The following is a 16,462-nucleotide window of genomic DNA, read 5'->3' as shown; positions in this document are numbered from 1 at the left end:
GTCAGTGTTTTTCAAACAGTATAGATTTCTTTATTGCAGGATTAGTTAGTCTTCAATACTTGGATGTCTAATATACTAAAATACATAGCACTTTCTCATCTCACTTGATCACAGAAACCCTTTTAAATTGAATATGCGTGAGTTCCTTGTAACACAATTTGGGAAATACTGTACTTTACCACTGATGGATATTTCTGCTTGAAGCTTCTCATGTTTATGGATGATCCAGGTGGTCATTCAACATTTTGTAAACATTGGTTTTGTAAATAATGATGTGGATTTGAATCATAAGCTATAAGGCTGTGCCTAAGAGCCAGTCAGATAACAAGTCAGCCTAGTGTATCACACTGTATTCACATTTAAGAGAGGATTATTTTTTGCCAACTGTCTTCACTGAGAATTTACTTGGAACCAAAAATATACTAAGCACCTATGTCTCATTTAAGCCGAGTGACCGTGTATCTCAGCTTACGCTGGAGGTTTGCCTGCCTTTTTTTTTTTTATCACAATCATTAGCAGTACTGCATTTTACCATCAAAAGTGTCTTAATAGTGTCCTATTATACATTAAATAATATTTTTACTTTTAATTCTCAAACCACCTATGCTGATATTGGTATTGATAACCCCACTTTACTAATGATTAAATAGGGCTCAGGGAAACTGGAAAACTGGCTTAGTTTACATAGCTAGGATATAGGTGAGTCAATATTCAAACTACGTTGGTCTTTCCTCAAAGTTCATGCTGTTGAATGCAATACTGCACTTCTCATGTAAGCACATGATGTCATTTAATACCTGTAAAATTATGTAAGAATCTGCATTTTGAAGATGAGAATATTGAGGAAATCATATACTGTAATTTATAAATTTGAGGCCTATTTTATTTATTTATTTATTATTGATTTTGGCCGAGCCTCACAGCTTGCAGGATCTCCGGGATCTCCCCGACCAGGGATCAAACGTGCCCCGTTCAGTGGAAGCACGGAGTCCTAACCACTGGATGGCCAGGGAAGTCCCAGGTCTATTGTATTTAGAATCTTGTTTTTGCTGTCTTTTGTGTGGCAGTCCCTGCCTTTAAAAGTCAGCTCCACAAAATAAGGAAGGCCAACAAGTATGGTTGGCAGGTACAGTTACAGAAAGTACTGCAAGGGGGGCCTCATACCAGCCCTGTGCTAATTAGCTGGGAGTGACTAGATCAGGCTCATGAGCAGACCTCTTTCCTAAATATTTACCCATTTAGAAAAGCAATATGCAGTAAAATTCAGGTAAGTCCAAGTTATTAAAATCAGACCCCCTGAGTATTAGAAGAAGGAACTCAGATGAGCAAGTGCTTAGAGCATGAATAGGATATAATAATGACTTAAGTTACAAGGTCATTTTCATTAGAACAATACTGAGAACAGTCTCATTTTCTAAAAATTGGAGTCTCCACAGGTAGCATAATCTAATGTTTGATTTACAAAAATGTATGAGTCATCTATTCTTTTGAGTACTTAATGGTCCATTTAAGTTACGCCATATGCACTTCAAAATATAAACACTGATTTATGCTATCACACGGGTTTCCACTTCCAGATAATTCCATATAAAGTTAACTGTTTTTATTTTAATAACATTCTTTTAAGTGTTAATCCCATTTTACTTTATAGTGTAGATCAGAGTTTCCCAACCTCGAAGTGTTGACATTTTGGACAGGACATTTCTTTGTCTTGTAGTTTATTGGATGTTCATTAGCATCCCTTGTCTCTACACACTAGATGCCAAGAGCACCTTCTCTGAAGTCATGACAGTAAAAAGTGCCTCCAGATATGGCCAGATGCCCTAGTTGAGAACCACTGGCCTAGATGCTGCTGCTTCTTTATCCTAGAAAACTAAGTAGAAAAGAAGGCAATTAATTTTAAACATAAAATTCTTTTGATAACATTTAATACCAGTCCAAATTTCTCTAGAAGTCAGAGTCAAGTAAATTTAAGAGGAAGGGGCTGGTTCTTGTGTACATTAAGAGTAATGGATTGGGAACAAATCCAAATTTAGGAAGGGATGATAGGAAAGATAAGGTATTTTATTACCTACTGGTTGCTCAGGCTTCCAGAATCAGCACAAAATCTTCGGAAGATTTCCCATACAGGTGTTTCCTTTCTGGCAGTGACTAGGGCTCTTAGACAAATGCCCCAAATCTCCAAGGAAAGCTCACATCTTCCTAGTCTACTAGTCTAGATCCTGACATATGATCTCTTCCATCACTAAAAACAAACTTCTGGAGCATGGCTCAAATTTGATAGACAGTATTCTGTATGTTAAGAATAAAGTCCAGAGATTAAAAAATATTGCTTCCTTCTGGATATTCTTATCTGGGATCATTCCTAAATTTGGATTACCCTTCCTCCGCCTCTGCATTTCTCTACTTTTCATCTCTTCCTTCAATGCAACAGGCATGATGTGAACTTCTCTGATCCCCCAACTCCAGACTTCTCTGTCTTCTATGATCTGGACAAGCCTAATAAGTCAAGGAGGGGAGGGACCATGGTTCAGGAGTTACAGGGAGGACCTCAGTTATTTTTGGTTTCTTTTCCTCCCTTTCATTGTGATGACAAAGTAATAAGATTTCAAGGACCAGAGTATCTAGGGAAAGAGACTATTAAAGGGGCTTTTTGCCATGGTTTTATTCTAAACTAGCCCAGTTCAGAAGGATAGAACGTAGAGGTGCTGACTTTAGATTTCTTTCCATGTTAAAAAACTGAATAACATTCTTGCTTTATCTCCCACTTCCACCCTGAATTGCGTCTCAGGTAAGAAATGATCTAATTGCTTTGTAATTAGAAAAGTTGACATTTTACCTGTTACTGGATTTCACGTTTTTAATAAGAATAAAATTGACAGTGGAATTGCAGGCACCAGTCACAGGCCTATATGGAAATTCTTACTTTAGAGATAATAGACACATTTGAATTTTATAGATGAAGAAAATTATAGAAAAGCAGTTGGTTTTCCTATTGCTTTTCATGACTCTTTGGGTGGGACAATCCATAGAAATGGGGGCTCAGGATGTGGAAGGGCATTCCATTTCTTGAAAGCTCAGATGTGAAACTATGGACCAAATTTCCAAATGTCATAATCAAGAAGCACCTTCCATTAGGGATTGATCAAACTACTATGTTATTTTTAAAACTTGAGCTTAAGAGTGTTAATGGTCATGAGAAACTTATGGGCAGTGTTTTGCAGAATCACTTAAAATATATATCCCTATAAATCACTGTTTATAAGCTAGAAAAAAATCATTTGTGTGTTTACTTTATGGGCCCTACACAGTGAAATTAAAAAAAATATCTGGTAGACTTCTCTCTGTAAACTGGTAAGCAGAAGAATTTAGTGGTTAATTCTCATACATTTATTTTGAAAAGTCAGACATAGCTTTAAACATTTATTTAATTTGCAGTGGGTAGAAATCATAGAATGATAAAACCACATTCTATTCTAAGCTTATAAATTGCTTCTAAGAAATGGGATGATGAAATTATAAACCTTTTAATAGAGAATATAGGTTGTGGAAATGTATATGAATTTGAGACACAGAAAGTTAAAAAAATAATGTTCTCAAGGTTATATGCAAACAGGCTCTAAAAAATGGAAGGTTGCTGCAAACATGATGTGACAATAATAATGAGAGCTCTGAATGTGAGAAATTCAGAAAATAGACCACCCACTGGAAAAGCAAATATGTACAAAACAAATTTGTATTTTTTATGCTTATTCTAAGTGTAGCGGGGAGTAAACGATTAAGGTTAGCCCATTAAACAGGCCCAGTAGCTTTGCTACAGAGCATTTAACTTCTCTGCTCTTGTTTTTCTTCAATTTTAAAAATGGGAAATAGCTGCTTCAGTGGCAAAGTGCATTGTAAAACTCAAGAATTTTCAAAGAATTCAATTGCTCTGCAGCATTTAATTTTCATGTTGATACACTCATCTGAAGCAGGTATAATGCCAATAACTTGTGGCAATAACAAGTTCTGAAATTCAAAAGCTTGCTTCTGCTTCCATAGTATAGATTTGTCCTGAAGACAGCAGGCAATCCAATGCAAGCCTGCTTCACCCAGAAGGTGTCTGCAGATTTTTGAGTTTTATTATAATAACCTGAAAATAAGATCACAGGAAATGTATTAGTGACAAATGGATCATCATCTGAAATTGATTACCTAGCATAAAACCACCCCTATAATAAATCTTTCTAAAGAACAATCACCTTTACCTTGAAAAATACACATGTTGATCCTTTCAGGAGAAGATAATGAAATATTTAAAGTATTCTGTGTGCTAGACAAATGATTCCTTCACGTTCCTAATAAGCCTGCTTTAGGTTTTCTAAAAAATACAGCTGGTATTTTACCTTGTTTAGTGATCTTTCCTGCAACAGAAACCAAATTCCTTTTCAACTTGGAGTCGAGCAGGAAGCTAAGGAAAAAAAAAAAATAGAGTTAGCATTTCTTCATTTTAAGGCTGAACAAAGAAACATGATAAAGTCATAGTTGCCTTTCACAGTCACAGAAAAACAGCTTTGTAGAGGCAACTGGCAAGACAGTCCTCCATCCTTAAAGGAAAGAGTCATTGTAAAGCTCAACTACATCAAAGTCCTTCAGTTCAAATTTTATTTTCTTTTTGAGGGAGAATAGCCTAAGCGTTGGGAATTTGTATTCTTTTCCTCTTATCCAAAATCTTGCTCAAGATCGTCCTCCAGATCTTGTAGAATAATCTTTGTTTAACAAAGACATTTTCATAAACTCCTGGGCTAGGTGGTACCTCACAATTCTGCTACAGTCAAATGAGTCTCATGAGTCTGTGTGCTGTAGACCCATTAGGTCCATATGTGCTGTAGACCCATTAGGTCTATAGCTCATTGGTGGGCCACAGAATGATCCAGAAACGCAAATACTTCAAGCAGTTCTTAAGGGTGGATGACTTTTATAATTACGTATGATTTATGTGAAGCATAAGAGAGCTTAAGGAGTTATTAAAATTTGGTAAACTAAAACGGGTTTGTTATGGGCCCTAATTCTGGATTTTAGCAAGAAATCCAGCTGCCAGATGACCCTGGGTAACAGTGCAAATGTCCTACATCACATACGTAGATAGTTGGAATAGCATGATTTTTTATGAAGAAAAATTTGTGGACAGGACATCAGTGGTGTTGTCTTGAACTGGTCTTGGTTCTCCATTGCTATTGTCTTTCCTTAGTGTTATTTCTGGCTTCTTGTTAGCAATTTACTTTTGGTTAACTTTACAATGTGAAGTAATGCGTATTTATATAACAATATTTTGGCATTACATTTTTTCTTAACACTAGACTTTAAGGATTGTATAAATCGTGGTTCAAATAGGCTCATCATGTTCCTTTTGCTAAAGAAGATGTGTTTATAACTCCTCTAAGATTTATTTGGTCTGTTGAATTCATCCACACTTGGGCCTCGGTGCCTTTTTCCTTTGAGTTCTTTCTTTGCTTTTTTCAGAACAGTTAATTTCTTTAAATTATTGCTCATGGATTTTGCACACAAATGCTTATGTGACCTATTTAGTTCACATTTGTTGGAATGTCTCAAAGCATAGTCAGCATAGAACGCTTTCATATTCCTTCTCAACAAAGAGTTCTTTTTTGCATTTTATAAAAAATGAAGAAATATACAACCCACCTTATTGCCAGAGGGTATGTCATATGACACATTTTCATTGTGGGCATTTTCATTACCTAGAAATACAAACTCTGTTACTATCTCTTCACTTGTTCACACACTTAATAATTCCTTTATTTAGCACTTAAAAATATATATGCAAAGAATAGGATATGGGTAAAGAGAAAAAATATTAAAGAGATCCAAAAGGGCATATTTACATAGCACCCTTGACAAGTATGTATTAATTTCTCCTACACATAGGGATTGACTAGAATAGGATACTCAAGGAGTTGCTTCAGCTCAGAAACAATCCAACATCTTAGAATAACAAGCTCCACTTGATTATGCCTTTTTCTTCCTTTTCTCTTCCCCATTTACCAGAATCAGGCAATTGCAAAGCACATTTTTTTTTTTTAAAATAAAAGTTTGTTTCTACTGCTCCACCTTGGCCCATGCTACTTCCTGCTTTTCTCACAGGTTTCTCACTTTCCATCCCAGCCACGTGCCTCTCCATTCCTGCAGTCAGCCCTGTGCTTCAAGGCTGCAGGCAGTGCTTGGAGCTCATGGGACAGCCCCCAGCTGGCCTGCAGCTCCCCTCTACCCTCCCTACCTTCTGCACCCATCCTCCCCCATCACACTGAAGGGAACCCCTCCAGCTATTGCGTGCCATTCCAATTTCATTTGTCCTATCAACATCTCCCACTTATCAAGCAGTTAGCTCCATTTGCACAAATCATCATCTGTTTTTATAGTAATCTCCATGATAGAATTCTTTTTTTTTTAACATCTTTATTGGAGTATAATTGCTTTACAGTGGTGTGTTAGTTTCTGCTGTATAATAAGTGAATCAGCTATACATATACATATATCCCCATATCCCCTCCCTCTTGCATCTCCCTCCCTCCCTCCCTATACCACCCCTCTAGGTGGACACAAATCACTGAGCTGATAGAATTCTTATCTGCATTTTACAAATGAGGGAACTGGGGCTTAAAGAGTTTAAGCCAAAGGCCACAGCTAGTAAGTTGTGAAGAGCCAGGTCAGAGTTCAAAGCAGGTGCTTCTTTTACTATATCACAACGCCTCTAGCATTGCTATTCTAGAATCATCTCACATTTATTTTGGATGTCAAGTGGTTTTGCTTACAAATATAAAATCTCTGTGAGTTTTTACAGTGACCAGCTTAATCACATTAGGTTTACATTAATATAAAAGTTGGTTTACTGTGAGCTTTGTTTTAGTCCTAAATCCTTCCATAAACACCAAACACTTACCATTGGGATGGTGCACAATGGTGAGCTTATCTACAAGACAAAAAAAGCACATTCTACTGAGTTTTGCTCAATATTTATCTTAAGGTTGCTTCTTCTTATTGTTTGACTACTTTTGTCCTTGAAGTGACTATGTATTTTCACAACATGATTTAAAAAATACTAACCTCCAGCCACTAAGTGTGAAACTATGTCTTTTTAAATTTTTGTCTTTTTTCCTTCTGACACTTGTCCCACATTATTATGATTTTAGATATATTTGACATTTAATAACAGCTTCCTACTCTGCTTTTTTTGTTGTTGATGAATTATTTTTTAAAAAAATAGATCTTTATTGGAGTATAATTGCTTCACAATACTGTGTCAGTTTCTGTTGTACAACAAAGTGAATCAGCCATATGCATACATATATCCCCATATCCCCTCCCTCTTGAGCCTCCCTCCCACCCTCCCTATCCCACCTCTCTAGGTCGTCACAAAGCATCGAACTGATCTCCCTGTGCTATACAGCAGCTTCCCACTAGCCATCCATTTTACATTTAGTAGTATATATATGTTCATGCTACTCCTACTCTGCTTTGATATTCTTTTAGCCTGAGCTATTCAAGTATTTTTAAAATTAACCTTATTCAGAACTACTTACATACAGTACAAGTCACACATTTTTAAGTCTATAGGTTGATGACTCTTGACAAATCTATACAGCATATACCCATCACCCCCATTAGCACAGAGAACATTTCATCTCCACAGAAAACTCCCTTGTGCCCCCTTACCTCAATTCTCACCCACCATTACCCCTGATGGCCCCTGAGCTGATTTCTATCTCTATAGATTTGTTTTATCTAGAAGTCCAGATAAATGGGATCTTACAGCAGGTATTCTTCTGTGTCTGGTATCTTTCACTCAGCATAGTATCTGTGAGATGCATTCTGGTTGTCTGTGTGATAGTAGGTATCCCTTTTTACTGCTGAGTAGTATTCCATCGTGTGAATATATCACAGTATAATTACCTAATCTCCTATTGGACATTTGGATTGTTTCCACTTTGGCTATTATGAATGAAACTGCTATGAACTTTCATGAACATGTTTTTGAATGAACATATTTTCCATCTTTTCTTTCTCTTGAATAGCTAGGTTATCTATCAATAGTAAGTGCATATTTAATATTTCTAAAGTCGTCACAACACTTTATACTCCCATCAGCAATGCATGCAGTGCATGTCCAGTTCTTCCACATTCTAATTGCTTAACTTTGACAATATTAAAAAATTGTAGCTATATTTGTTGTGTATTGGTACCTCAGTGTAATTCAATTTACTTTTTCCTGATGATTAATGATGTTGAGCATGTTTTCACATGCTTATTAGCTATTTTTCTTTTTGTGAACTAAGATCTAGGTACTAGATGTGCTCACTGTTGCTGGGCTGTCATTGTTTCTGGGTGCTCTCAGCAGACAGAGCTAAGGAAGTATATATACAACTATATTTCTATATTTATGTGTAACATATATATTGGGTTGGCCAAAACATTCATTCAGGTTTTTCCATATGATCTTATGGAAAGACCTGAACAAACGTTTTGGCCAACCCAATATTAACAACCATGAGTTGCTATGCTTTTACCTCCAATTCCAATCCAATACTACAAGATTCATTCTGGGCTTCCTTCTTTCCTTAGTTGTAACTCCTTTCTCTGACAATAGGAACCTGGCTCTCATTATCAATAGTGAATTTATTTGTTTACTCAATGCTAGAATATACATAAAGTAGTTTTGAAATTGCTTAACTATACCCCTGTAGAGAAATAAGACCTACTAACTGGAGTATAGAATACAATCTTTATGTACTGTTTTTTTCTTTTAATTTTAGTCTTAGAATATGCTGTTTTCTAAATTTATTATTTTTTCCTATCCCCCTTTAGTGTGGATATGTTATTTATTTGTAATACTGCTAGGTTCGTTTTCTTCTGCTTATATCCCATCTTGTCCCCTTCTCAGTCCCATCCTAGTTTGTTGAATATGTAAAACATTAACAAAGTTCTAAAAGACTACAAAGAGATTTACTCACAGAAGTGTAGGGTTTTTCTTTTCTTTCCCCTTTGGAGTCAGGTTTGGTAAGTTTTATTTTTAATTAATTTGCTCTTTTTGTCTGAGTTGTTTAATGCATTGGCAAAAACTTAATTATATCTCCTTAGAATCTTTTTAATGTCTGTAGGATCTGTTGTGATAGCCTAACTCCTGATATACGTAACTCTTGCTTTCTCTTTTTTGCATGATCATTTTTGCCACGGGCTTATCAATTTCATTTACATTTTTAAATAACTAAGTTTTGGTTTTATTAATTTTCTCTATTATTTCTCTGTTTCATTGATTTTTGATCTTATTATTATTTTTTCCTCTCAGCTCTTTTTGGAGAGTTGCTTTTCATTTTCTAGTTTCCTAAGGTGGAAGCTTAGATCATTGATCTAAAATTTTTCATCTTTTCTATTTTCACATTTATAGCCATATATTTCCCTGTAAGTACTGTTTTGGTTGCATTCCACAATTTTGTAATGTTGTGTTTTCATTATCATTCAGGTTGAAATATTTCCTTGTGATTTCTTATTTGACCCCATATGGGGGTTATTTTGAAATGTTGTATTTAATTCTTAACTATTTTGAGAGTTCTTTTCTAATTTCTTAATTAAATTCTAATTTATTTCTGTTGTGGTAAGAGATAAATGATTTCAAAAGACTGAAATCTTTCAGAGAACATACTCTGAAGATTTCAATCTTTTAAATTTATTGAAAATTTTCAATAGTCCAGTATGTGTTCTGTCTTGCTGAACTTTCCTTGTACACCTTAAACAAACATGTATTCTGAATTTTTTTTGATGCCCTGTTCTGTAAAGTCAATTAGGTCAAGTTTGTTGACAGTGTTGTTTAGATCTTCTATATTGTTACTGATTTTTTTCTATTTCTTCTATCAATTACTAAGAAATAGGTGAAAACATCTCTGAGTACTATCAAATTTTGCTTCATGAGTTTTGAGAAAACTCATAAATACATACACAGTTTAAGGTACACAAATATTTAGGATTTTTGTATCTTCCTAGTGAACTGCCCTTTTGTCAGTTTGTAATTTCCTCTTTTGTCTCTTGTAATACTCTTTGTATTGAAATTCATCTTGTCTTGTATTGATATAGCCATGCCAGCTTTCTTATGCTTACTATTGGCATGGTAGATCTTTTACCATCTTTACTTTTAACCTATCTGTGTCTTAGATTTAAAATGCATGGCCTTTAGATAGCACAAAGTTGGGTATTACTTTTTTATCAGGCTGGAAAATGTCTACCTTTTAAATGATACTTTTAATCTATTTACATTTAACACAATTATTGATATGACTCAGTTTAATACTAACATCTTGTTCTTGGTTATTTACTAATCCATTTTGTTTATGTTTTTGCTACTTTCCTGCTTTACTTTTTGGCGAATCAAATAGCTTTTTAGTGTTACATTTTATTTCCTCTGTTAGTTTCTTTATCTATCTATCTATCTATCTATCTATCTATCATCTATCTACTTTATAACTAAGATATGTACCATTAACTTACAGTCTATTTAGAGACAATAGTGTACTTCTTCATGCTTCATGTCTTATACTTGACACTTCATCTTTCTTACCTTAATCTTTCCTCTTCTTTATAACTGATTCTTTATATTCCATACTTGGAACTACATGTTACAAAAATTTTGCAACCATATAATTCCACTTATCTGCACCCTCTGTATTTGCATAATTGTTTTCACAACTTTTCCTTCTTCATATGCTATAATCCCTAATTTAAGTGCTACTATTTTGCTTTAAACAGTTGTTTTTGGAATAATTTATGAGAAAAAAGAAAACATAATATTTTATTTCTATCTGCTTGGTAAAATTTTCAGTGTTCTTTATTCCTTAGTGTGGATCTGAGTTTTTGTTTGTTAATAACCCCTTCACCTTGTATGACATTTTTTAGCATTTCTTACATTGCAGTTTTGCTGTCTATGAATTCTCTGATTTCGATTATCTGAAAATGTCTCTATTTCAACAAATTTTTGAAGGTTATTTTCCCTGGATATACAATTCTAAGTGGTCATTTGTTTTTCTCTTAGCACTTTAGAGATATTACTGCACTGTCTTTAGTCCTCCATGTTTGTGATAAGCAATTAGTGAATATGTAGTGAATATGGAATATGCTTATACTTTTCCCTCTATATGTAAAGTGTCTTTTTTCTCTGGCTGCTTTCAAGAATTTCTCTTTATCTTGACTTGAAGTAGTTTGACTACAAGTTGCCCAGATGTAGTTTTCTTAACAGTTATGCTAATTGGAATTTTTTGAAGTTCTTGGAACAGTATGGAGGTAGTTTACATTAAATTTGGAAAGTATTTGACCACTATTCCTTTTAAAATGTTTTGGCCCAAACTCATTCTTTTTTCCTCTGGGATTCTGATTACATGTATGCTAGACTGTCTTATATTGTACTACATGTCTCTTAGGCTCCATTCATTTTAAAGTCTTTTTATCTCCCTGTTCATTATATTGGATAATTTCTGTTGATCTGTCTTCAAATTCATTAACTCTTACTTTTGCTATATCTAATCTGCGGATAAGCTCTTCTGATAAATTTTTCATTTTTCTTACTGTAATTTTAATTTCTACAAATTTCCATTTGGTTCTTTTATATAGCTTCAATTTTCCTGCTGAGATTTCATATTTATATACTCCTTAAAACCATATTTTTCATTAATTTAAATATGTTCATAATTTAAAGTTTTGTCTGCTAAGGTCAATAACAGGATCATCTCAGGTTCAGTTTTTATTGATGGCTTTCTTTTTTCTTTTCTATGAATTACATTTTTCTTTTTATTTATACCTCTTCTTTTATTAAAAAAAAGCCCTGAACACTGGACTTTAAAGATAATCTGTTGTATATTCTGGATTCTGTAATATTCCTTCGATGAGTGTAGGTTCTTGTTTTAGCGGCATTTTGATTACTGGCATGAACTTGTGGTAAGCTTGGTTTTCTGCTTTTTTTCAGTGTTGACCTATAGTTAGCCCAAGGTGTTTTCTAAGGCTCTCAGTAGGACTAAGCCTACAAACTCTGTCTTCTGTGGGGCTCCTGTAGGGGCTTGGTTTTAAGCTTTGCTGGGGCATGTCTAGAGTAGGTCTTACTCTAAGTCATAGTCCTTACTCATTATACCTCTTGGGTGTCACAGCAGGATGCCAGGTGTTTTAACAAAGTGTTAAGGAGACCTTTCCACTCTGGCAGGGCAGAACTCAAACATCCTCAGTTTGGCTTTTTTCTGGCTCTGCTCAATTTCCAGTGTCTCTGTTCTGCCTTCAAAGTGCTAAAAGCAGTTATCTTGTATGCCTTGAGTGGTCTTGCCCTGCACATGTACAGCTCATCTCTCAGCCACAGACTTTTGGAGTCCCTCACTCCCTCTGAGGTTACCTCTCTACGCAGCTACCTCCTCTTCAATGACCCACCATACACATCCCAGCAGCTCTGGCTGCCATGAATTCTGATCTTTGCACCCCTCAGTTTGACAGGACTGCTTGCTTGCTTTGCAGAGATTGTAGCCAGAAAATCAGTCTCCTGGGCAATCATGAGAGATATCTCATACATTTTGTTTTTCTCTGAGATTATAGTCATACATTTTGTTTTTCTCTGAGATTATAGTCTTAGGCTGCCTATTGTCTACTCCCTGAAATCAGTTGCCTCATTTTTCTGCCCAGTATTTGTATTCTTACAGTGGGAGGATTTGTCTGATACTACTTATTCCATTTTGGCTGGAAGGGGGACTAGTTAATTCCTAATGATTAAGAGTATTAATGGGCTTCCCTGGTGGCTCAGTGGTTGAGAGTCCGCCTGCCGATGCAGGGGACGCGGGTTCGTGCCCCGGTCCGGGAAGATCCCACATGCCGCGGAGCGGCTGGGCCCGTGAGCCATGGCCGCTGAGCCTGCGCGTCCGGAGCCTGTGCTCCGCAACGGGAGAGGCCGCAGCAGTGGGAGGCCCGCGTACCAGAAAAAAAAAAAAAAAAAAAAAAGAGTATTAACTTTGGATTCCAATAGACGTAAGTTGTAGTCTCTAATCTGTGTGTTTAGGGGCTTCTCAGTTTCTCAGATTCTCAGTTTCCTTATTTATAAATTGGGACTAATGCCTATCTCAAAGGGTTGTTAATAAGATAATATTAAGTGTATAGCAGATAGCTAATAAATATTAGCTACTACTACTACTTAATGTTTCTTAGTAAAATTATTTATATTGTTTGTAATTTTATACATTGTTAAAATTTTTCTCTTATTCCACATTACAATGGAGGTCTGTAGAACTCAGTTATTTGTAAATTAGTCTTGTTTTTATGACTTTAATTATTTTAGAAAGTATATTTCTGTTTTAGAAAACATTTCTAAGAGAGCTTAAAGAATTCTCTATGGAAAAGTAGGTAACAACCCAATAATGTAAAAAAGAAAACGAATTTTAACATGGTGAATTTCAGCATGAAGTACTAGCTAAAAGCTATGCAATATTATTGAAATGGAAGAGATGGAAGCTTTCAAGCTTTGCTAGTGGTTGTTAGTTTTTAATTATTTGTGCAGGGGTAGGGACTTGGGGACAGAGTGATCAGAGAGTGACAACGTAATTTATTTTCAATTTTGGAATGTGTTGTTTATCTTTGGAGAAGATTTACCGTCTTAATAATGTTTGGTTTGTGTTAACATTCAAATAAATGCTTTTCCCCCCTGGGAGCAACTGTTAATTATTAGCAAGGAGAATCTGCGTTGCAAAGAAGCATGATAGCTTCAGGACAAGGCAACACGAAATTTATAATTTAAAATGATCCACATGTGGACAGTTGTGAGAATTGACTATACTGAGAATATTCTACCTTATTAAAAAAAAGTGTGACTCCTTAATAATTTAATACCCTATATAATGACTCACACACACACACACACACACACACACACACACACACACACAAAACAGGAAAACACCAAACAACTGGAGCAGAATTATCTTATTTGCAACTTACATAGAAATCAAAGGAAAGGAAGTAATTAGCATGTATTGAAGGTCCATTATGGGCCAGAGAAGGTGAAAAGTATTTTATCTGTTAACTTAAACAACCACTTCCAGATACATGTATAATCCATTCCTGTTTCGCAGACAAGGACCCTGAATACCAAGGATTAAGACACTGTCCAGTTTAAGCAGCTGGGAAGTGATAAGAGTATAGATTTGAACTCCAGCCTGTTTGACTCCACTGTCCTTGCATTTTCCACTCTATTATTTTTGAATAGCAGGCAAATTTTACTTACTGTAGACATTTTCTTCTTCTGGCCTTTTCCCAATAATGCAATCTCGTAGTTGGCGTAGTTTTTTCTTAATGAGGGAACAACCAGGAAACAGAAGTCAAATTTCACAAATTTGTCATGGATTAAGATGAAAACTTTAACTACTATCACCAGTACCACCACTACTACTTAGTGTTAATTTGGTACTTACAATGTCCCAATCACCGTCCTTGATACTTTACATGTATTATTTTACTTAATCCTCACAACTTCATGAAGTGGATAAAAAACATCATCATCTCATTTTACAGATATGGAATCTGAGCTACAGAGAGGTTAAGTAACTTTCCCAAATCACACAGTTATAAGTGTTAGAATCAGGGCAGAAACCCAGAGCCTAATTCTTTTGGGAGCTGTTTTCCCAATCGAACACCTGAGGCATCTACATTGGCTATTTGGTGTCCAAAAGCAGGAGGCCAACACAGTGATGGTCTGCTGCTGTCTGAGCCGATCTCCAGCCTCTGCAGGGTACATGCCTTACTAGAAATTCCTTCTAAGAGCCAGGGACATGGTAGCAAATGATACACAAACTGGATTCCCTTCTTAACTCACCTGTGACCTTTCTTTGCTTTCCAAATATTCTACATTGAACATCTATTCACTATTTAACTGAAAGGTAAAGCAAGCTAACATTCAAAATATCTGCTTTTAGAAGAGAATCTAGAGTAGCACTTTTCCTAAGGGTTGCCCCTGAAGCCTAGAAACCATTTTTCCTAGAGTTGTTTTCATTGCCTTAAAGATCCCTTCCTATAAGTGGAGCAAGGGACTCACTGATTGTGAGCAGGAGTGAGGAGAGCTAAAGGCAAGGTTTTCTCAGCCATCTCACCTTTGACTCCAGGGATTCTACATGGGTCTTCATTATCCTAGAAACTCTTCCACTATTAACTCTGTATTTGTGCCATTTTTTCTCCTATTTTCCTAGGATAATAACTCTGTCAAGAATAATATAACTTCACAGCTACCTCTGAGAGATTCATTCTCAGGGTACAAATGAACATTTTTGTAAACTACAAGAGTAATATTGAAAAGTATATGGGGATGAGTGTGTGTTGGGAAAACGGAGAACATTCATTTTTTGTTGTTCTGACTTTTGTTCAGGCCCTTATGTTAAGGACTGACTAAGAAAACACAGGGAAAAAGCTCTTTGACATTGGTCTTGGCAATGATGTTTTGAATATGACTGAAAAAGCACACGCACCAGAAGCAAAAATAAACTGGGACTACATCAGACTAAAAAGCTTCTGCATGGCAAAAGAGACAATCAACAAAATGAAAAGGCACACTATGGACTGAGGGAAAATATTTGCAAATCATGTATCTGAGAAGGAGTTAATATCCAAAATATATAAAGAACTCACACAACTCAGTAGCAAAACATCCCATATAATCTGATTAAAAAATGGGCAGAGGAACTGAATAGACATCTCTCAAAGAAGACATAGAAATGGCCAACAGATACATGAAAAAATTCTCAACATCACTAATCAACAGGGAAATGCAAATCAAAGCCAGAGTAGGATCTTACCTCAGAACTGTTAGAATGATTATCATCAAAAGGACACGAGGTAAGAGATAAGGTTATGGAGAAGAGGGAAGCCTTGTGCAGTGTTGGTGGAAATGTAAATTGGTACAGCCATTATGAAAATAAGTATGGAGGTTCCTCAAAACATTAAAAATAGTACCACCATATGAGTCAGCAATCCTACTTCTGGGTATTTATCCAAAGGAAATGAAATCAGGATTTCAAAGAAATAGCTGCATTTCCATGTTCACTGCAATAGCCAAGATATGGAAACCACGTTAAGTGTCTATCAACAGATGAATGGATAAAGAAGATGTGTTATATATGTATATATATATGTGTGTGTGTGTATATGTGTGTGTATACACACACACACACAATGGAATATTATTCAGCAGGGAGAAAGAAGGAAATCCTACCATTTGCGGCAACATGGATGGACCTTGAGGGCATTATGTTAAGTGAAATAAGTCATATAGAGAAAGACAAATACTGTGTGATCTCACATACGTGATCTCACATATGTGAACTCTAAAAAAGCCAAATTCATAGAAACAGAGTTGAATGATGGTTATCAGGGGCTGAGGAGTGGATGAAATGGGGAGATGTTGATGTTG

The 16,462-nt window shown here is 35.6% G+C and overlaps 1 protein-coding gene across 6 annotated transcripts in view; it reads right to left on the bottom strand.

The window, feature by feature from the left end:
* Window positions 1–932: 932 nt before the first annotated feature.
* The window catches only part of BANK1 (B cell scaffold protein with ankyrin repeats 1), a 439,628-nt gene continuing 424,098 nt past the window's right edge, over window positions 933–16,462 (bottom strand). For 4 of the 6 annotated variants that reach the window (XM_033402064.2, XM_049708850.1, XM_033402039.2 and 1 more), the window contains 5 exons: window positions 14,288–14,351; window positions 6,938–6,967; window positions 5,683–5,738; window positions 4,386–4,450; window positions 933–4,132 (listed from right to left, as the gene is read on the bottom strand). In XM_033402064.2, the coding sequence (XP_033257955.1) occupies window positions 4,391–4,450; window positions 5,683–5,738; window positions 6,938–6,967; window positions 14,288–14,351 (210 nt within the window). In that variant the 3' untranslated portion in view covers window positions 933–4,132; window positions 4,386–4,390. The remainder of the gene's footprint in view (window positions 4,133–4,385; window positions 4,451–5,682; window positions 5,739–6,937; window positions 6,968–14,287; window positions 14,352–16,462) is intronic. The other 2 variants (XM_033402028.2, XM_033402036.2) reach the window with 1 other exon arrangement.

This window comes from Orcinus orca, chromosome 4 (genome assembly GCF_937001465.1).
Source record: "Orcinus orca chromosome 4, mOrcOrc1.1, whole genome shotgun sequence".
NCBI lineage: Eukaryota > Metazoa > Chordata > Mammalia > Artiodactyla > Delphinidae > Orcinus > Orcinus orca.
Note: the sequence above shows the minus strand (reverse complement) of the source record. Positions and strands in the feature narration are given on the sequence as shown.